This window comes from Zootoca vivipara, chromosome 10 (assembly GCF_963506605.1).
Source record: "Zootoca vivipara chromosome 10, rZooViv1.1, whole genome shotgun sequence".
Taxonomy (NCBI): domain Eukaryota; kingdom Metazoa; phylum Chordata; class Lepidosauria; order Squamata; family Lacertidae; genus Zootoca; species Zootoca vivipara.
In genome coordinates, this window is record NC_083285.1 from 43,057,638 (window position 1) to 43,078,881 (window position 21,244).

A 21,244-nucleotide genomic window follows, 5' to 3' on the forward strand; every position below is an offset into this window, starting at 1 on the left:
TGCCTCTCCTTGTACCTCTCTCGTGAAAGATATTAAAACATGGACCTCTAGACTTACAGTATCCTGTTTTCCACACCTTACCCACCTTACCCTCCCTGTGGGCCCATTATTTCGATTTGTAAACCCCTCTAGCATTTAAAGAAAGGGATCTTTCTCCTTCTCACAGCACTGCATGAATACATCAGCGCTGGCCCCCATGCTGGTATTACAGCTACATTAATGCCTATATTTACTAAAGCAGGCAATTACGCCGGAGCAGTGAGTGCAGCCTGACCTTGCCTCCCTTCTGTGTTTTAACAGTTCTTGCACCTTGTCAGGAACTGCTAATCACTGGCTGCCTTATTTCAATGGGAACTGGCCTAAAGTGAAAATAAAGACATATTAATTAGACATGAGCAACACATCTAATGAGCGGCTGGTACAGGCGGTACTTTTCCGTATGAAAGGTATCCAAATTCTATGAAAAGGAACTCGCCAATCTGCGCTCAAGAGAAATTGTGTCATTAAATACTTCTTAATTTGCACACATTGCTCTGAATCAGGGCGTCCATTTGTCCCACTTTGCAGGCGACTGTCTTCTGTAGGAGGCATCCTCCGATTGAACAGCTGGCTGGGCCAAATTAGACTGAAAGATTAACAAACCCTCAAAAGTTTGCCATCAATGGTTATCATCTAGAGAACAAACTACAGGCACACAGCTCACCTGCTCAGTGTTCTATGATGGGAGGAATTATATTTTTACTCAATAACAAATGTTTCTAAATGTGCATCTATAAATATAAATTAGCATATGTAAATTGTATTCATATCTGCAGCTCTTTTGTTCCCTTTTTGGGTGGTGTGTAAGTGGACACCCTACTATGATTGCAATGTTTGAGGTTTCAAAGATTCCACAGTATTTTTTAGCAAGGATCAAGGGTAAACAGGACATGGGCCAGGGAAAGGTAAAGGGTTGTTGGCGAGTTCTGGTAAAAGTAGGGAATTAAAACGGTTTACCTAAATCATACTGGCATCTGTATGGCTTCCATCAGATTCTGGCTGATTTCCTTTGCACTGCTATCTGACAATAAGCAGAGCTCAAATATGTTCATGCATTCGTTGTTCCTCCACAGTTGTGGTGCATTATGGGATTTCTACTATACCAAAGTTGCTTTTTCTGCAATTAGGCTGGTTTCATGTTTGCTAATTTTATATGTTCGGTAATGAACTATGGATGCATCAGTTGCAGTCTACAAAGCCAGCACTGTAGTGTGATTGATCATTGTGGGTGAAGAATGCATGTGTGAAAACATCTGGAGCCTGTATAATACCAATTTTAGGAAGTTTGGCAGCAAAAGAAAACAAGCCAGAATTCAATGAAAGCCACATGCATACTTGTATCTCTCCATATTGGAAAGCTATTCCTCACTGGTGCAGCTGATACCGGTAGAATTCAACTTCAGATTTTTTTTTACAGAAATCTCTAGCCCATCATCAGTGTAAGCAGAAATTGTGGTAGAAAACTATGGAGATGGAGACTAGGTAAAATGCTAATTTGGTAAAACATATTCCTCTGTACCTAGAGGCAAGTGGGAGGGACTTGTCCAGCTGGGCAAAGAGGTGATTGGTCATAGTACAGAAGACAGAAATGTCTCCAGGGTTCTCTGTTAGTCACTTGGGTCATTCCTGCAGAACTGTACTTTTATTTTATTCTTTTATGTCTGTACTCTTAGAATTTTGAAGTGCCAGGCATAGTTCTAGTGGCTTTAGCCCAAACATAGCAGAGTTTTCCTGCACAGTGCAGAAGCTAGTTGAGGTGGAAATTATCAGAAACCGAACATGTACATCATCCTAGGAACAATTTTTATGGGGCATCTGCTAAACGGAGTGAGTAAACAAGGAAGCAAACAAACAAACAAACAAACAAACAAATAAATAAATATGCAAGTCCTGAAAAGTGACCTAGAAGTTTGAGGAAGTAGAATATTTAAGTTGCTAAACATAGATAATCTGTCATGTTCGTTAACCATTTCTGTCCCAGTTTTTTTTTAATGCTTTGCAATCATTGTATAGTTTACCTTTAAGGCAACCAAGTGACTCATCTGTGGGGTCGCTATGCCTTCTTATTGATGTAGAACCATAAATAAGATGGCTCAGGGAAGGCCACCCAGCAAATTCATATCCAAACTGGAATTAAGCCTTAAACTTGACATTTGTCAGAGTCTACCCTTGCAGTTGCTTTATTTTGAAAACAAATTGCCTGCGCAGGAAGGGGCCAAATCAAATCTGGACCACGGCAGGGAGGGAGGGGAGCTGTAATAATTGTACCCATGGGAGTCTCAGTTGAAATCTCCCCTTCCATGCCTGCCGTTTGCAATGGAAGGATCCCAGCAGCAAATTCTCTACCTGGGAATTTCTGTAATGTACCGTATCCTGCCAATGAACACAGCAGACTGAATGCAACATGCCCTACTTGTGGGTTCCTTCTACCGGTAGGTCTCTGGTTGCCCATTGTGAGAACAGGACACTGAATTAGATAGGCCTTTGGCCTGATCCAACAGGGACTCTTCTTACATTCTTCTGTTTTAGCATCTATCCATCTGTCCAATCCACCAACAAAGGTGGTTCATAATCTGGAAATTTTGGGCTTAGCATAGCATTGTAGGGCCTTCAGTGACATGAGATAGCTAGAAAACCTTCCTGGGGTGGTGGGGCGGCTTGATTGTCACACCGCCAGGATAAGATTAATGTGCTGAAACTGACTCTACAGCCTGTGCATCCATGAACAAGCATTTCCTCTGCTGTCCTTCAAGAGGTGCACCCCTAAATTTTCAATTAATGCAATGGACATTTCTGGTCTCTGAGAGTGGAGAGAATGCACAGGCAGCACCTTGGAAATGCAACAGGTTAAGCAGTTTAGCCTAGGTTATGGCTTAGCTTTTTAATTATAACAAACCCCAAGTTGCACCCCAACCCTCCTCAACAATTCGCCTTTCAATTTGAACCCGAGGGTCACACCAAGATGGCTCAATCTGACGGTGGGTTAATCCATGGGCTCAGCCCTCGCAGCCCTGCTGTTTGGAACCCTGCTTGCTTCAGCACATTGCTCAAGCTCCCTCCCCCCCTCCCTTGGGGTTCAAAGAATTCACAAAGGGACAGCCCAGGCATGCTTGGCTCCACCCAGCTGTCCCTGTACTATTCAGGAGAGGCAGTGGAGCAGATTTCTCACCAGGGCTGAGTCAGCGAAAGCAGTCAGAGGCCATGAGCCACAGCGTTGGGGCTAGTCCAAGTTTAGTAAGGTGCAGCCAACTGCGTCCGTATTTGGCACTCGCAGGAACTGCCACCCACACAGGCACTAAGGGCATGTTGCTCTAGCACATCGCCACAATGGAAGCGCTGGCTGTGGGAGTCCAGCCCACTCGTGTGTGATCCTGACCCTGCAGCGCGTGCTGCTTATCAGAATATCCCTGATCCCAGTCCAAGAACGCCCACTCCCCCCAGTGTTCCAGGCAGGTGTTGCTAAATCAGCCTCCAGCCTTCCTGCAAACTGCATCAAATCCAGCTTTTAATGTTTAATCAATTACTTTATTTTATTTTTCTGTTGGAAGCCGCTCAGAGTGGCTGGGGAAACCCAGCCAGATGGGCGGGGTATAAATAATAAAAAATAAAAATTATTATTATATTTTGCTAGTGCCACCTCTTGGCTCTTTCTCCTTCTGGCCTCACCTTTCTGAGAGATGCACAAAGTTGGTTTGGGTTTCGTTGCAGTTAAATTTAGCTGCTGCTTCTTTTTTTGCAACACTTCCACATCATCCAGTAACAAAAGTTCTTTGGGCAGTTACAGTAAAGGAGGTGTAGGAAACCTGCATCTCTCCAGATGTTGCTGTACTACAATTCCCATCATCCCTGCCCCTTGGTCAAGCTGGCTGTGGCTCTTGGGGGGTCAATTGATGCCATCTGAAGGGGTGCAGGCTGGGCACCTCTGCAGTAAAGGTAAGAAGGTAAGAACCATAGAACACAAAGAATAATGAAAATCCAAGATTGTTTTTTATTTAAAAAAACAACCTTGTAAAACAAACCAGAATAAAACCAGCAAAGAAAATTAACAGTAGTTTAGAAACTCTAAGAAAAAGTTAAAACTGTTTTATTTATAATGAAATTTATATCCTGCTCTTTTTTCCAGAGGAGTCCAAGGCACTTGGTGCCATGAAGTCTACAATAGTAGTCCCTCTGTTGCTGTTTTTCCTGTTAGCATGCATGCATGGTGGGTCTGCTAAGCTGCTTTCCCAGAAGGAATTCTTACTTGATGACTGTCTGAGAGCAACAAAGCATTTCCAAAAACCTGTATATGATTATGGGGGAAAACATGCCACTTCTTCAAAGGAAGTCAGGAGAATCTTCTGGACACCCAGATAGGAGGCAGAGAGGTGGTTAGATCCGGCTCCAAATCTTTCTAATGCTGCCTGTTTCACCCTACTGTGATCTTGGATACAAAAGGAAGCATTTAACAGTGGCTGTGACATCTTGGGTACAGAAGACAACACCCCCACCTTCCATGTTTGTTTCTAAAGACTGGAAATGACACCTGGAGATGATGCATTAGAGGAACTGTCTGTGTGTTTGTGTGTGCCTGCCTGCCTGCCCACCTGCCCTGTTCCATCTAGGTCTTGGGCCCCAAAGGCGACTAAAAACCTAGGTAGCTGAGGTTAATACCATTTCTTAAACTCACATCACATAAATGGCCAGAGCGTTTGCTATAAGTTACCATTTATTCTGCAGAACAGAGGTTTCATCGACTTAACACACCAGTATCATGAGGCACACCTAAATCTCCAGCAGCAGCTTATATGCGCACCAAGTACCTCTCCTGCCAGACATCTGAGTTGTCATCTTCTCCGCAGCAGAGCAACTGTCTGTAATACTGGAGGTGCAGGAGAGGTTGGTCACAACCCTCTCTAATGCCCACAAGGTTTCACAGTGAAAGGGACCTTTAGAAAAGGGACGTATTAACATGCCCTGACAAGTTGATGCAAAACGAATGCTATGAGCGACCAGTCCCAGCATTAACCTCATCCCTTAATGGCAGAAGGTGGGCTGTCAAGGGTGAACTGTTCCTGCCTTGCCAGGCTCCATTCCCCCCCCCCCCAACCTGATAGGGGTTCGAAGGGATTGGTCTCGGTGCATTATTGCACGGTGAGCGCTCCCTGCTCACTGTGGTCCATGTTCCAGAGACGGTAGAATTCTGCAAAGTCCACGTAGGGCTCCACACGCCCATCTTCATCCGGCTGGAGGGAGTGGGAAGGGCGAGAACGGAAGAGGCCCCCATCTGAGCTGGAGCTACTACTCTGGGTGTGAGTGTTGGTAGACTGGAGGGTCACTGTTGGGCTCTGACTGCAGACGCGGCCAGGGAGGGAAAGAGAAAGAGAGGCAAACTTCAGTCGGCAGAAGTGACACAGCAAATGCAATCTGAGGCCTCCCCCCTCAACTCTGGGGAATCTGCAGCTCTCCAGGTGTTGTTGGACTACAACTCCCATCATCCCTGATCCTTAGCCATGCTGGCTGGAACTCATGGGAGTTGCAGTCCGACATCATGGGGAGGGCCCAGGTTGACGAAGGCTGTCACAGAGCATCACAGACAATCCCAGTTGCCTGATGTGAGCACCTATATCAGTACACAGACCTGCAAAATGCACCCACAAACTCAAATTCAGCACCCACAAGCTCACCATGAATGCAGGAACATCTTTAAGTGTGAAGAGGGCATTAAAAATGTAAATGCATATACAGTCTATTAATAAAAAGCCTCTCCTCTTGCACCTGTGTGTAACACAGAGAAGTTTCTCCTTTCTTATCCAAGCCACTTCTGCTTTTTTATAATGATGAAGAGGAACTTCCAGTAAATACTGCTAATAGATTTGATTTTTCATTCTACAACTATACAGGGTGGGTATTTTTTTTTTTTTGCATGCTCATATTTTTGTCCCTATCCCTGAACAGTCAAAGGAAGCAACACTTAAAATCAGCCAAGAGCCAGGACCAGTGCTCTATTTTTCTGGGCAACAATCAGGCAACCCACTCTTTCTCTGGGGAGCAGCTAAAAAGCAGCAGCTTGTTCTTAGCTGAGCTTTGACCGATATGAATGACATGGTTATGTTTTCAAGAGGGAGGGACAGAACTTGCTCATCATCTAAAGAGGGTTTCTGAGATTAGGCCACTGGACCACAGATTGCCTGCCCCTATCATATGGGTTTAAAAGTGAAACAGCTAGTACAGGCATCCCCAAACTGCGGCCCTCCAGATGTTTTGGCCTACAACTCCCATGATCCCTAGCTAACAGGACCAGTGGTCAGGGATGATGGGAATTGTAGTCCAAAACATCTGGAAGGCCGAAGTTTGGGGATGCCTGAGCTAGTAGGTCTCCACTGCTAGGCCTAAGAAGCAGCTAACAGGGGAAGTGGGATGTTGCCTCCAGCAAAAAGGAGGGCAAAAGGACACTTGATCTGAGCAAGGGGCACTTACTTTGTGAGGGTGGGCGTGGCTTCATCCAACGTGGAGCTACTGTGAGCGCCATTGACCATCTGACCCTGGGATGGCATGACAAGGGATAGAGTAACGCTGGTCTTGCTTGTGTTCTGGGCACTGGAGTACGGCACTGACACAGGATAAACTCGACCTCCTGAACATGCAGAATAAAACATTGTAAGCACTAGGAAGGACAAGATTCTCAGAAAACCCTCATACCTGTGTCACTCTACAAGTGGGAAGAATTTCTTGGGACACCAAGGACAAAGATCACTCTCTAAGAAAAGGATGATGAATCTTTTCTGGCTTATTAATGCTCAGTCATCCCTGAGGGCCACATGCAAATAAAGAGCACAGCCAATGTACCCAAGCATCCATATATACACACACACAGAGAGACACTACAAATTCAGCACCCACAAGCTCACCATAAATGCAGGCACACCTGCCTGCCTATCTATCTGTCACACACACAGTTGGACAGAAGAGTTTTGATCTGCCTTGCGACCTCCCCCATACCTTGTGTCGGAGTCAGTGTGGGCTGGCTCATCTCACCCAGCGGGTACCCGAAATTCCTCACCAGCAGCGACATGTCCTCATGCCGAGCACAGAACTTGGACCGTTCCCCACCACTGGCGTATGTGTCACAGTGAATGCGCTTCACTCGATCCACGACTGCTTGAGCCACGGAATCCAGTGAGCTTTGTTTGGCAAACTCTGTGGCAATCATGGCTGCAATCTCCTAGAAAGAGAAAGAGTTCTCAGGGGTGGGGAAACCGGAGCTGCTTCTTCAGATATTCTCCCAGCCATGTACGCCGCTGGGCTAATGTTTAAAGGACGCAACTGCCCGGTTGACTGGGGCAGCTCTCTCCATGGAAGTGGCATCCTACCAGGTGGAGCAAGTCTGTGCTGACTGATTCCATGGGGAAAAACCACGCAATGTGGCCCTGCCCATGCGCATGGGTCCTTCAAACATTCTCACAGGAGCTGCTTGGAAGCTTCTGATGGATAAGCATCTCCCAAACAGCTGGGATAACATTTAAAGGGCACCCAAGTAATCAGCCTTAGGGGAAAGGCTGCAACAGGTCACTCTCTAGGGTGCCTTTGTTCGGCTACTTGAAAGATGCATTGTGTTCAAATGGTGAAGGTATTCATTGCATTCCTACAGGAGGCTTTCATGTCCACCCTTGTGGGTTGCAACTTTTACATTTGCTTTTTTGTTGGGGGGGGGGGTTTAAAGCAGCATTAAATACTACCTTCTCTTGCCTCCTCCATTCCCTGTCCTGCAACTGGAAGTGGAGGAAAAGAGAAGCCTGCAGTTTTTTATGGTGGACGTAAATGTAAGGATAAGAAAGGAAAATCCGGTGTTGGATCAGGCCAAAAGCCCAGCATTCCCAAGGTGGCCAATCAGATGACTATGGGAAGCCCAAAATGTTCTCCCCACCTGTGATTTAAGGCAACTGGCATTCAGAGGCATACTGCCTCCAACTGTGGGGGCAGAACATAGCCTCTGTGGCTAGTAGTTACTGACAGCCTTATCTTCCTCCATAAATTCATCTAAACCTTTTTCGAAGCCTTCCAAGCTGGTGTCCACCACCAACTCCTATAGTAAAGAGTCCCATAGTTGAACTATTGGATCAATGTTCAATAGATGCAGCAGGCGGACCAGAACCTACTCCTTATTCCTTCCTGGCAGAGCCACTGATTGGAGCAGCAGGGATGGAAAGTAGAGGGAAATTTTCTGCACGGTCATAATTTCACTTCCCTGAAAAAGTTGTCCCTGGGAAGCCTCTTCACCTCTCCAGCCTTCTCCTGCGCAACGGATTTTATGTACTTATAACTATTAGCCTTGCTTGTCTCTGTAGCCTAGGGCTACCCGGAAGGGCCTATGAGCACAGAGAGCTCAAACACTCTGGGGCAAATTGCAAATCTAATGATGGGTGCATCTAAGTACGCTGTGTAGACACAGTCAGTCTGAAGACCTGCCCAGGATTCCAAGGTCAATTTAAAACTGCTCTGGCGCTCTTACCTGATTGGCTTGCCCAGGCCCATGAGCTGCTTCCAGAGCTTTGTAGAGCCCTTCTGACATCAGAACCAGAAAGCCCGTGACTCCATCGAGTGGGTGCCCTCCGTGGATTTCAGGCTCTGCTATGATTGGCTTAGATTTCGCAGCACTTCAAAGGGAGAAGAACTAAGTTAGCACTGGACAGAGCGACAGAGACAGCTATGTCTTCAAAAGCAAAGACAGGAAAGGAAAGTAAGACCAAGTATTGGGCCTTGCCTCACCTCAGCAGTTCAATATCACTATAGCCATATTTGACTTTATAATCCCCGATGCGCCGGGTACTCTCCTGCCCGCATATGGTTCCTACTTGTTTTATTTTTGCTGCATCCAAACCTGCAGATAAAGAATCAGCTCACTGACTTCAGGCAGATGCTAAATGTGTCCTATAGTTATATTCCAAGGCAAGAAGAGGAAGCCCACCCTACCCCCAGCTAAACAGGCATTTTGACTGAAACAAAAAGCTGATGAATGAGGGAAGGCAGAATAAACTCAACTAAGGAATGGAGGACAGCAAGGAGCTTTTCATCTGTAATATATTCACACAAGGAAGGAAGTCTGCACATGCATTCAGAAGTGGTCAGAGACTCATAACTGAACTTGCTATGAGAACGATTCAGTATCAACTGCCATCTTGGCATCAGCTTTTTGGGGGAATACAGTGCAGGATGAATTACCCTCAGCCAACAGGTAGATTTCATGTAAAAAAAAACCAATAATTTTATTTTCCTACACCCATGTCAACAGAGGATTACATGCCCTGCCTCTGACAAAGTGGAATCTAGTTCATGAAAGCTTATGGTATTAAAAATGTGCTATTTAAAGTGCCAGAAGAGTCCGCTGCAGTGCTGGCTCTAGGTTTGGGAGGGAACATGGGCAAGACACTCTTTACAGCCCCCCTGTTACAGTGAGTTTTGCAAATCACCACCAGTAGCACCAGCTGCTGCTGCAGAAAGCCAAAAAGCAAACCAATAAGCAAGCAAGCAAGCAAGCAAGCAAGCAAGCAATCAAGCAAGCAAGCAAGCAGTAGCATTCACAGCTCCACTAGAGTGTGATGCAGGTGTGCAAGTTGGCTGCAATGGTGAAAAGAAGAAAGTTTGGAGGGCTCTCCTTGGTGGGGCCCTCTCCTTAAGGGCCTCAACAGGATTTCAGTTTGGACAAGGATTCCAACAGAACTGGTCTCATAACCGTTCGGCGAAAAAACTGATGCAGATGGCCAAGTATTTTGAAGAGTTCAAAACTTGATTAGGGCAGCGAGTAAGCCACTGTCATATTTTGAAGCATACACCAATTATTAGCAGCTCGCCCTCTAGGGGGCAGTTAATGCACAACAACCCATGACTGTTGCTACTGTGGATAAGGCATGGGAGGGGTTTTTTATGCAATCAATGCTTGTCGGCAACAATACATACCACTCAGCTCAGCATGAAAGCCAGGGTGGTTTGGAGAGCCTGCGCTAAAGAGGTTAAGTTACTCAAAAGCCACAGTTTGGGGCCCTCTTTGTGTCAGAGGCAGAGATGGAGTAAGTGCAAGTGAAAAATGGGGTGGGAACTATTGGTAAAAAGCATTGGCTGTTTAATTTGTTAAATTTTGTTTGTTTGTTTTTACCTAGAAAGTTAGTTAAATTGGAAACATTAATGTTTGTTGCTGTAGTTTTGCTTGTTTACTTTACAGCAGAATTGTTTAGTTGTTGATTACATCTGTTTATATAATTTTGAAATTTTTGTATATTATTTGTCAGCTTTTATTTTTATTATTTGTTCTCCGACTCAATTCTCCACCCAGATTCAGTATGAGGAAAAAGTAAGAAAGCTACTTCTCATCCCTCAGTTGTTGATCATTTCTGATATCCAGCATGTATTCCCTGTTATGGGGAAGAGGAGACATTAACACTGTAACTTGGTCATTTAAACACTCCTGTGTTTGGTAAACACAAAAGCCACCAATGATAGTGATGTGCTACAGAGGTGGGGAAATTGCCACAAAAGTCTCCTCTCTGGCAGCCTTTTCTCTATTGCACGGTTGAGGAGCCCATGGCCCTCCATACATTAAGGAACTGCACACCACCCATCTTCCTTGACCCTTGACCACACTGGCTGGCAATGATGCAAGTTCTTGCCCAATAACATCTGGAGGGCCAAAGCTAAAGCCACCCCTGCTTTGTTGGCCCAGTTGTGTACCAAGGCCCATCCTCTCCCAGACTTACTTCTCTGCTGCTCCAGGAACGTAACACTCACCCAGCTGCGAAAAGCGGAAGAGCTCATCGTCATTCTCTGTGGTGTGGTCCATGTTGAGTTGTGTCACTTGCAACCCGTCTACTGTAGATTTGCACAAGAGTGCCCGGTTTGTTCCTGTGGAGGAGGAGTGCATTTTGCAAAGGTGGAAAGGGGGACAAGTGAGGCACCTGAGAAATACACACACTTATGAAGTGCAATCCAGTACTACACCTCCCCAGCAAAACCTGGAAGCGGTGCTTGTCAATGCCAACGTCTCATCTCTCCCGTTTTCCCTGTTGTATTTACCCAGGCAACTAGGTTTAGTGGCTCTGTAAGGACGTCAGTGAAGCATTACTCTTGTGCAAAGAGGATAAAGTAACCCAGCTGCAACTGCTCTAACTCTTCACCCTTCAGTGCTGTGACCAGGAAGTGCCCAAATCAAAAACGGCATTGAAGAGGAACACACCTACATTGGCGATGTAGAGCTTGTTGTTGAGGATGATTGCCACAATAGCCATGGCCCCTCCAGAGATCTCCTTTTCTACAGCCTTCAACCGTTCCATGATTTTCTGGTACTGGGAAGGCAGCTGGTGATGGGGCACCCCCTAGAATACAGGGTAGTGGAAAAATTTATCAGTGCAATATTTCTGTAGCCTTCTCTAGACATACCAAAAACATTTGATCCCACTTTTTGCACCCACCCACCCAGGTGTATAGGTACCTGCCAGCTTCAGGCATCTGGTGAACTGGGCACTAGTCTACAAAAGCTGGTGTCATAACAAATGCAGTAGCCTTTAAAGTACTGCAGGAGTCTGCCATTTTCACATTAAAACAGCTGTACAGCATCATGACAGGCTCTGGGCAGATTACTCTTAAACAGGCACCCCCAAACTTTGGCCCTCCAGATGTTTGGGACTACAATTCCCATAATCCCTGACCACTGGTCCTGTTAGCCAGGGATGATGGGAATTGTAGTCCCAAACATCTGGAGGGCCGGAGTTTGCCTATGCCTGCTCTTAAATAATACAGAATGTATTTCATTCAACATAATCAGCCACTCCTTAAAAATTTTTCATCAGGGTTGTGAAAGGATTTTTTTCTCGCCGTACAGGCATGCTTTATAGGTGAAGTGCGGACTGAAATTCACTTTAGTGATTTTGAACACAGGAAACCAAAGGATTGGTATCCCTTCTGTATTATTCAGCGAGCAGTACAAGGATGCCGTTTGGTGCCTATAGTGCAAAATGAACAGATGAGCTGCACTGCACTGACTGTTTTCCACCCCAGACTGCAGGAGCCACATCAACTCTGGCAGGTCCCAATTTTAACTGCTCTGCCATTAAGTGTTTCTGAGACCACCACCAATTCTTCAAAAAGCACCAATGAAGGTGGGAGTTTGAAACATGAAATGCTGCAAATGGGAGTAAGCTTGTTCTGCTGCCACCTGCCTCCCAACACGCACTTTCAAATTCGTTTAGCAGGCTCCAAGGTCCTTCCAAGAAGAAAGTGCACTGTTAACACTTCCTGAATTCAATGATGTTTCCTTAAGGCTAGGAAGAGAAGTTACCTCTGGCAGCTGGGACTGGAGGCTGGCCTTCTCTGCTAGTGCATCATCAATGGACTCCAGGAAACTCCTTTCCACCACATCAAAAGCCTGAAGAGGCCCCAGAAGGTAGACAACACAAAATTATGTATTAGAACAGAAACTTTGAACTGCTAACTACACAGAATCCCCCAAACTTATTTCTCCCTGCATAAAACATCAAAACTTTGTATGTTATGCAAATCACTCAGGAGCTTTTAATTACAACAAGAAGCACCAATTTATGACTGATTTTTTTTCCGAAGAAAAAACTCCATTACCTGCAGCAGTATTCTGCGCACATCAGCATCATCATGGTCTGCATTCAGCTGGCCCAACATGAGCTCTGCGGAGAGTCTTTCCCCCACAAAATTGGTGATCCGGTTGCCATCATAACCATTGAAGACCCCATAGAGGTAGCAGTCATTTTCACTCCTGCCAAAGAGGGTCAGGATGGGAAGGGACAATTAAAGGCCTGTGGTTTGGGAGTAAAAACCTGGCCCACAGGTCATTCAATAAATTAAGAGTTTCTAATGAGATGCCCTGCAGGTGTTGCGGAAATACAGCTCTCATCATCCTTGACAAATTGGTCATACTAACTGGGGCTGATGGGAGTTGGCCTCCCCTACAAAAATATTGCTGGGTTAAAGTGGGCTTGTTGAATGAATGCCATTATTTCTGTTGCCCTGCTCCACCCAAATCTACAGGCTGCTTACCTGAATTTCAGCCAGTTATCCTCTAAGGGGTGAATTTCTGTCCCCTTTCCATCTGTGGTATAGGAACGGTTAGGAGCTGAACCCACACCGGAGAGCTGGCAGAGAGGCAAGTCATCTGTCCAATTTGGTTGCTGCTCCTGGATAACAGAGTAAGAAAGAAGCCCCAATGAACTTCTTCCAGCAAGCGCCACAAGGATAATGACTATACATCAGCTGAAGAGTTAGCCTCCCAATTAGGGTCCAATTTAAGATAGCTGACAATCTTTTATTGAGTCCCCTTTCCCACTAGCAGCTGATCCCTTTGTTCCCTTTCTTTTTTATTCAGTTATATACTTTATTTTACCTGCCCACACTTCTCCTCCTGCTACTTCTTTGCTAACCCAGCTTCCTTGTCCTCCTTCACTCATACCTCTCCCCACAAATTAAGCACACACAAAATTCATCTAGCATTAGGTTCCAAAAGAGACGTGAAACATATTTCAGAGACGTAGCTGGTTCTGCAGAGCAAAGCCAGATAGGTTTGATGCATTTTAATGACTGTAACTGGAGAAGTAAAGCTTTCTTGCCACATAAATGCTTCTCTGCGTATAATTCGGATATTTTGGTACATATTTCTGAACACTTTCCTTGTGCCTTCTAAATAGCTGCCTTTCAGGACGCCACAACTCTTGTTTACAGAGCAGCAGGGATGTAAACCAGCTCTTCCTGCAAGGGGAAAGGGTAGCATTCCTTTCCCAGTACAGCAGGGGTGGGGAACCTTTGGCCCTCCAGATATTGCTGAACGACATCTCCCTTCAACCCTGACCAGCACAGCCAATAGCCAAAGCTTATGGGAACTGCAGTTCAGCAACATCTGGAGGGCCAAAGGTCCCCCACCCTCACAGTAGGGAACTTGTACCATCCCTCTGGTCTGCGGAAGAAGTGACATCACTCTGTCCTTCTACAGAACCATGGGACTAGAAGGGGTCATCCAGATATCAGCTGCCCCAAAAGCATCATAGGAAGAGTTTTGTACAAGAGGCACCTGTTTTGCACGGGTTTGGAGCTACTGTCCCTGATTTTACACAACCGTTACTCTCTCTACATACTAATCTTTTTAGAACCTTTGGACCAGCAGTGATTGGGATGCAGAGTGGCCCAATTTCCACCTCACATATGGATATTTGGCATGTCATTATGCTGGTCACCCACAGAAAGACTATGATTTGCTGAGGAAAGCCAACATCTGAAAAAGGTCTGCACACCCCACTAAATGAACACAGCCCACCTTGTACTGTGGCTCGCCAGGGATTTGAGAAACACTGTTTTCCAAGGCCCGCTAAATCCAAAAGATCTAGCTATGAGACTCACAAACTGCTTTGCAAGGTACATGTCCCTCTTTTATCTAGCAAGTCAATGAATGAGTCCCCGCTTTCCTCGCTACATCTATTGGGAAGGGGAAAATCTCCTTAGTTGGTTGGCTCCCCAAAGTCTAACTAAAGCCTGCAGGGATGGTGTTAATGCAGCTAGTGGTGCTAATGATGATGATAGCAGTGGGAACACGAGAGGGACGGAGAACCTGTCCCTCTGCCTCGCCCATTTTGTGGGGACCACAGCTCCCATCACGGGCCATGCTGGCACTGGGGATGGAGGGGGTGATGGGAGTCCAACAACTTCTGGAGAGTCATAGGTCCCCCATGGAGCCGCCGGTTAACCAGAAGCAGAGGAGAGCAGGACTTATATCACCGTGTTGCAGAGAGTGTCTGACAAGTGCAGCTTTTTTCAATGCTCCTGTTCTGAGCTGCATCTGTCCCAAATACCTTCCCTTGACCTCGTTCTTAAAGGCACAAGGCGCCCTGTTTTCCTTTCGCTCTGGCAGGAGAGCAACACGCCTCTTTCTTTGCACCTGGCCCTCCACAGGATGGTGGGCTACAGCTCCCACCACACCTCTCCATGGGGCATTTTGGCTGGGTCTGATGGGAGCTGGAGTCCCAAAACACCTGGAGGGCCACAGGCTCCCCATTCCTGCTTTGCACAGATACACGGAACCCGCCTCTCGCACCCTCCCTCTCTCTCGCTCACAGGCTACCATCCTCGCCTTGTGCTCCCAAGACAGGAGCCGCCTCCTCGACAGAGAAGCCCATGGGCCCCGAACCCTGCCCTTGGCCCCGGAGAGCTCCCGCCCATAGCGCCCCCTTAGAACAGGCTCGGCTGCTCACGCTCTGCAGGAGACTCCTCCTCGCCGCCGCCATCTTTAAGCAGAAGCAATATCAACCTCCGCCCTTCCCCTGGCAAGGGAGAGGAGGAGCAGGCGAGAGCGTGGACAGGAAGCGTAGCGTCGCGCCTTAAAAACACACACAAAAAAAACCCTAGGTCACAGCGCCCCCAGGAGGACGGAGGGAGGCATCGCAGGCGACTGACTCTTCACATCTTCTTCCCCACTTGTTGGAAGTTGTTCTGTGTCAGGTCAAAAAATTAAATTGCAGGCATTCCAGGGGACGCGGCGGGTGGGTTGTACGCGTAGTCCGGGGAGAACATAAGAGGAGCCCTTATGCTGAATAGGCTTCCTCGCGAGAAAAGGGAAAACTTGACAGCTATGCCTATTTCCCACCCTGGCCAAACAGGCGCCTCTTGGGAAGCCAGGGCGTGAGCTCCATATCTTCCTCCTGCTGCTCGTCCCCAGCAGCTAGTAATCCAAAAGGAGGCATCTGTGATCCTGGAGGTGGCAGAACGACCGCATGAGGACTAGTAGCCGTTGAATAGCAGCAACCACTTCTCCAAGCCGTTCTTGGAAGGGGGTGGGCTGTGGGGCAGAGAGGCTCTCGATGGTGATGGAAGGGTGCAGTGGGCAGCAATGTGCCAGTTTTACTTTGGTATCTTAGTTTTACACACACACACCCGAAAACAAAGAAAGTTGCCTTATAACGACTCAGACCAGTGACTGGTTGTGACCATGACTGTAGCAAAGGCATAATCTTGAATCCTTTGCACGCACTGAGCTTTTGTGGCTATACTGTACAGATCTGTCCCATATTTGTGGTGAACGTCATCAGTGGTGAAGTGACTGGCTGCGCTGTAGCTCCACCTATGCACCATCAATATGTGTAGCACTGCTTCAGAGTGTCCCTGCCCTGAGGAGCTTACAATCTTGACATTTGAAACAGGAGGAAGATGGAAGCAGAGGAAGAATATAAGCTTCTTTCGATGATGGATAATTAGACTTGACAACAGAATCCGTAGGACATGGGAACTCTGTGTTTGTGTGTCCCTCTCTCTGTGTGCGTGCGTGCACACACACGTGCGTATGTGTGCCATGGTCTTCATGGGAAGAGGTAGGTTTAAGAAACAGCGGTGGTACAGGCAGGTGATCTAAGAGGCAGTCCCAGCCATACATAATGAACTAGGAAGCATCCAGTACAATGAAGCCTGGAATTGAGAATTTGTTCTTGTGCAAACCCCTGGTTCATATAAAGTTTATTGCACTCAGCTACTTCACTTGGGTTATATAAGTGTCACCTACTGGGAGATCAAAATGTTTTGAGCCAGGGAAGCCTACGCTACTCAAGCTACCATGGTTACCTGTGTCCTATGCAGGATGACCCTAAGCTGGTGTACTCAGAACCAAGCCCTACTGATTTAAATAGGGCTTACTGCTAAGCAACTGTAGAGTGGGAGATTATATAAAATAAATACCTAAATAAATAAACTTATTGCCTGCCCTTCAATATTAAAAACAGTTAGAACAAATTAGTCACAGGAATAAGGTGGATTCAGAAAACACACATCAAACGCCAGGGTAAAGACATGTTACCTCAGCATTCCCTGAAAGTTGTGCAGTGAAGGTACCAGAAGCACCTCTGTGGGAAGCAAACAGGGGTTGCCACAGAGAATGATGCCCTTTTTGGGGGCCACCACTTTCTGAACTTCTGGGGGTAGTGGATCTACCAAGTGGGCCCCTTCCGCTGATTTTAACACCTGAAGGCAATGGAGGGAAGGAGGCAGTCTCTCAGATATTTGGGGCCTGAATCATTTAGCATGAGCACCATGAATTATGCCTGGAAACAGACAGCCAACAGCCTGAAACAAACTGGCAGAAGTGTGTCCTGATCTTTTGCATGCTTATTCAAACTCCCACCGAGTTCAATGTAGCCAATTCCCAAAATAGGTATGTACAGGACATCTTAATGTCACTGCTAGAGGCATTAATCAGCAGCAACCACAGGCTATATGGGAAGACTACTCATTACAGAGCCTTAACTCATGGCTAATTTTTAGAAAGGGGTAGGTGGCACTCAAATCTGTTTATACCAGCTGAGTATGAGTTGTTGGGCAGATCGACACTATATATTTAAAGCATATTCAACACACATTTAAAGCTTGTGACTTCCTCCAAAGAATTCTGGGAACTGAAGTTCCCCCTCACAGAGCTACCATTTCCAGCATCCTTAACAAACTAGAGTGTCCAGGATTCTTGGGAGGAAATCATGTGCTTTAAATATGCTTTAAATGTATAGTGTGGATCTGCTCCAGAGTTAAGAGAAATCCACTTTGCACGTACTCGGAGGTTCACTTTTCAATACTTCTTCCTGTTCCATACCTAAGCAAGTCTTTCCTTCAGCAGCTGTTTGGGTACATATGTATTTGATACTGCTCAACTTCATATGAGCCAGTCAGACCATCAGTCAAGGGAGCCCACATGATGCTGTCCAGATGTTATTGGACTTCAACTCCCACCAGCCCCATTCTGCACAGCCAATGGTTAGGGATGATGGGAGTTGGAGTCCAATGTCATCTGGAGGAAACCATATTCACTAACCCAATGCTGTCTACTTATGCTCTGACTGGCTCTCTGAGAGCAAGTTCTTCACTGGATAAGCTCTTTCAATGGGAAATCCAGTGGCGAGAATTAAGAAACTCTCAGTCCCCTTAACAAACTATAGTTTCCAAGAATGTGGGGGTGGGCAGTGGAAACACAACCATTACAAGTGGTGTAACACTGCTTTAATTACACGGTGCAGATGTGTGGAAAAAAACATGCCGTACATGGTTTTCAAATGCAGATATAAATGATCAATGAAACATTTAAACCCAGAGGGAAGAAATCATAACACCATGACAATTGTTTTTGAATGTAATAACTTTATTGATAAGACACACCAGTAGTTACCACCTTCACTTTTTTTAACCACAAATATACAGGACGTCGTAAACACAGGTGCCCGGGTGGCAGGGTTTATGTTAGTTGAGGGAGACATACTGGAGGAGAAAATGGGCCAGTTGGGGTAGGGCTTGTAGTTCATCGGACGTTTTGTAGATCCTGTATGGAGCAGGCAACCCTTTCATTGTCACATATGTATGCATATACATATGCATAGTTTTATATTATACATATATAATATATATACTATACAGAGGCAGTAATGCTGTAGGTGTGGGCTGTAGAGACCCCACGATGTTATCAACACCCCAGGAGCAACGAGACTGTCAGAACAAGTCTTTGTGTGTGTTGCATGAGGCAAAATGAACTGAGGTCTATGATTTCGTATTTTCAAATATGTCCCAGTCTAGACTCCTAAGACCAGTCTGCCTGTCTAGGCATATGAGATTCTGCCCACGTGTATGTGAAGCTAAGGGGAACTGGCAGCATCAAATAGTGAGTGCCTCTTCCATTGTTCCCAAGATGTGCAAGAAGTGAATGAAGTAAGTTCCTATGCCTAACTGGAGCTGAAAGGAGACCTTATTTTTGCCGCAATGGCTAAGGAACTGGAATGACACCAAGCTGGTTTGCACTCTTGGATATTGGTGCATCAGAAGGGCCTCTATCTAGAGAGAGGTGTGTGGGGCACTTAAAAGACTACAGTAGGCACACAGAACTTCCAACTCATCAACCAGTAGACACAGATCTCAAGCCAGTAGGTTCAATAAACACTCTTGGTTTTGATGCCCGCTTGGGACCCAAAACAGTTGAATGGCGCACTACCGGGCTGGTGGTGCGCCACATTTGGATTGGTGGGTCAGAAGTTGGATGGCCCTGTTTGACAGTATTGTTTTGACAGGGAGATGTCTCAGGTGCTTAACAACATTTATCTCTGTATGCATGGATTACATTCCATGAGTCTGAGTAACTCAAAGCTGTAGGTTGCATTCACCCTACAGAAGCATCATGGGGTATCCAAGCACAACGAGAATGGGTTTTTAATACCATCAATTTAGAACTGCTTTGCATTTGACTCAGCAGATTATGTCAAGAGTTTCCCATGGGAAACACAAAGTGTGAAAGGCAGGTGTGTGTTGGTAACACACACACACACACGGATGTTTCAGGAAGCCACACTTGATCCCAGCTCCCTGCATTTCCGCTATGTGCAAGTGACGCTCATTGGTCTTTCACAGTTGACATGTTGACTGAGGGAAAGACTGGTATAATTCAGTCGTTCTATAAACTATGAAATGGTTTGCAGTAATCATATATGGCAAATATTTATGTGCAACACAGTGCTAGACTGTAGCTTCACAGGATACAAAGGTATTCCAGCAGCATAATAAAACAGCAATCACTGGAGTGCAATTTCTGGGTATCCAGAATTATCTCCTCAGATGCATGGAATGCCTGGCCCACTGAAGGATGCCCTTCTGTAATTTAAAAGGGGCTTGCACAGCATGATAACCAGCATCGTCACACACATTTTCTGGCTATATGGACACTCTTCGTGCAATTAAAACTCTGCTGTGAACGCACCCAAAACGACTGTTCTTGCACCCATCAGTTAAAACAGTAAATATACCAACAAATACTAACTGGGAATCATCAAAGAGCAAGGAGAAAATGCCACGATGGGCCACTGGCCAGGACAGGAGCAGAACCTAGATTTCTTTCCAGGTGAAAGTTTTATCACACATGGCAACAACAATTCTACAGGTGTGCCAGCACTAATTGCAATCCATGGCCTTACATGCTTTCTTCTTGGATTGGGACCCCCTGAACTTGACATATTCCACCAGTTATGTGCAGGGTATTCTCGTAATTTTGTGAGTGTGTTGTGCATAACAGGGAAAGGCATTTCTGTTTGGTCTTAGGAATCTATCCATGTGTGACAGGGAAGGAGATGTAAAAACAATCCCCATTGCACAAGTTAGGATTCAGTTTTTACGTATGTAGTTTAACACAGTCTTGGCCTATTCTCCAAGGCAAAACCCATTTATAAATCTGCTAATGGAACAGATGTTGAAAAATGGACCATCTCCCCTTCCACCCCCCACGTGAAAAGCATGCAAAGCATGCAATGGACTCCCATAAAACTTTGCGGCAACACTGGGTTCCTCCCCCCTCCCTATCCTCCAATCCCATGTTTGTCTCTTTCCCTCCAGGGGGAGAGATGAAGAAAAGACCTCTCCTTGACCACAGTTATAAAGAAACCCACTCAGTAAAATACCCACCCACCCGCAAGCCTAAATATTAGGCCATCCCAATAGAAGAGGAACTCTGGGATGGAGAACATTTCCCCCTCCCTCAAGCCCTGTACAATATTGCTTTCTCTTGAGACCATAAAGCGAGAGACTTTGTTCCTCTTTGTGCTTTATGAGTAACAGGCTATTATACTCCTTGTCTCACTCCCTGCCGGCTTCTAGCCACACACAGTATTTAGTGGATCTCTAGAAAGGAGGTACCAACAGAGGGGATCTAGAGGCAATTCCACACACCCACACTCACACCAACATGCAGACCACACACCAGAGGAAGACCCATTGCCACCACACTGGCTCCTTCCCATTGCATCCCTTGAGAGAGGTCCCATGTCTTCTCATTTTAAATAACGACACACTATTTAAAGGAAGGCTTCTCTCTTGATGCCACAGCTGTTTCTTTATCAGTTATCTTTTTCCTAGCTGGGTCCTGGCAAACTGAAACAGTGGCCAAAGGACATCTGCTTCAAAAACTGTTCTTTGCTTACGTTTTTTAAAAAGTGTATGGCAGCCTTTTCCAACTTGGTGTCCTCCAGATATTTTTGATTACAACTCCCATCAGCCCCAGCCAGCACTGCAGTCGAAAACACCTGGAGGGCATCAACTTAAGAGACTCGGCTACAAATTGGTCAAACCAACCTATTCCTGTCATGTTGGCAAGGCCAACTATACATATGTTAACGACCAAGATTGTGGAAGCTTCATAAAATACAGGTGCATGCAC

The 21,244-nt window shown here is 46.0% G+C and overlaps 1 protein-coding gene across 1 annotated transcript; it reads right to left on the reverse strand.

Moving 5' to 3' along the window:
- Positions 1-4,007: 4,007 nt before the first annotated feature.
- TAB1 (TGF-beta activated kinase 1 (MAP3K7) binding protein 1) lies at positions 4,008-15,345 on the reverse strand. Its single transcript, XM_035127256.2, has 11 exons — positions 15,276-15,345; positions 13,078-13,214; positions 12,643-12,796; positions 12,347-12,433; positions 11,246-11,384; positions 10,801-10,914; positions 8,788-8,899; positions 8,531-8,675; positions 7,021-7,243; positions 6,499-6,655; positions 4,008-5,370 (listed from the first exon to the last, which is right to left on the reverse strand). Exons 1-11 carry the CDS (start codon positions 15,306-15,308, stop codon positions 5,163-5,165), a joined length of 1,509 nt encoding a protein of 502 aa, XP_034983147.1. The 5' UTR covers positions 15,309-15,345; the 3' UTR covers positions 4,008-5,162.
- Positions 15,346-21,244: the final 5,899 nt, after the last annotated feature.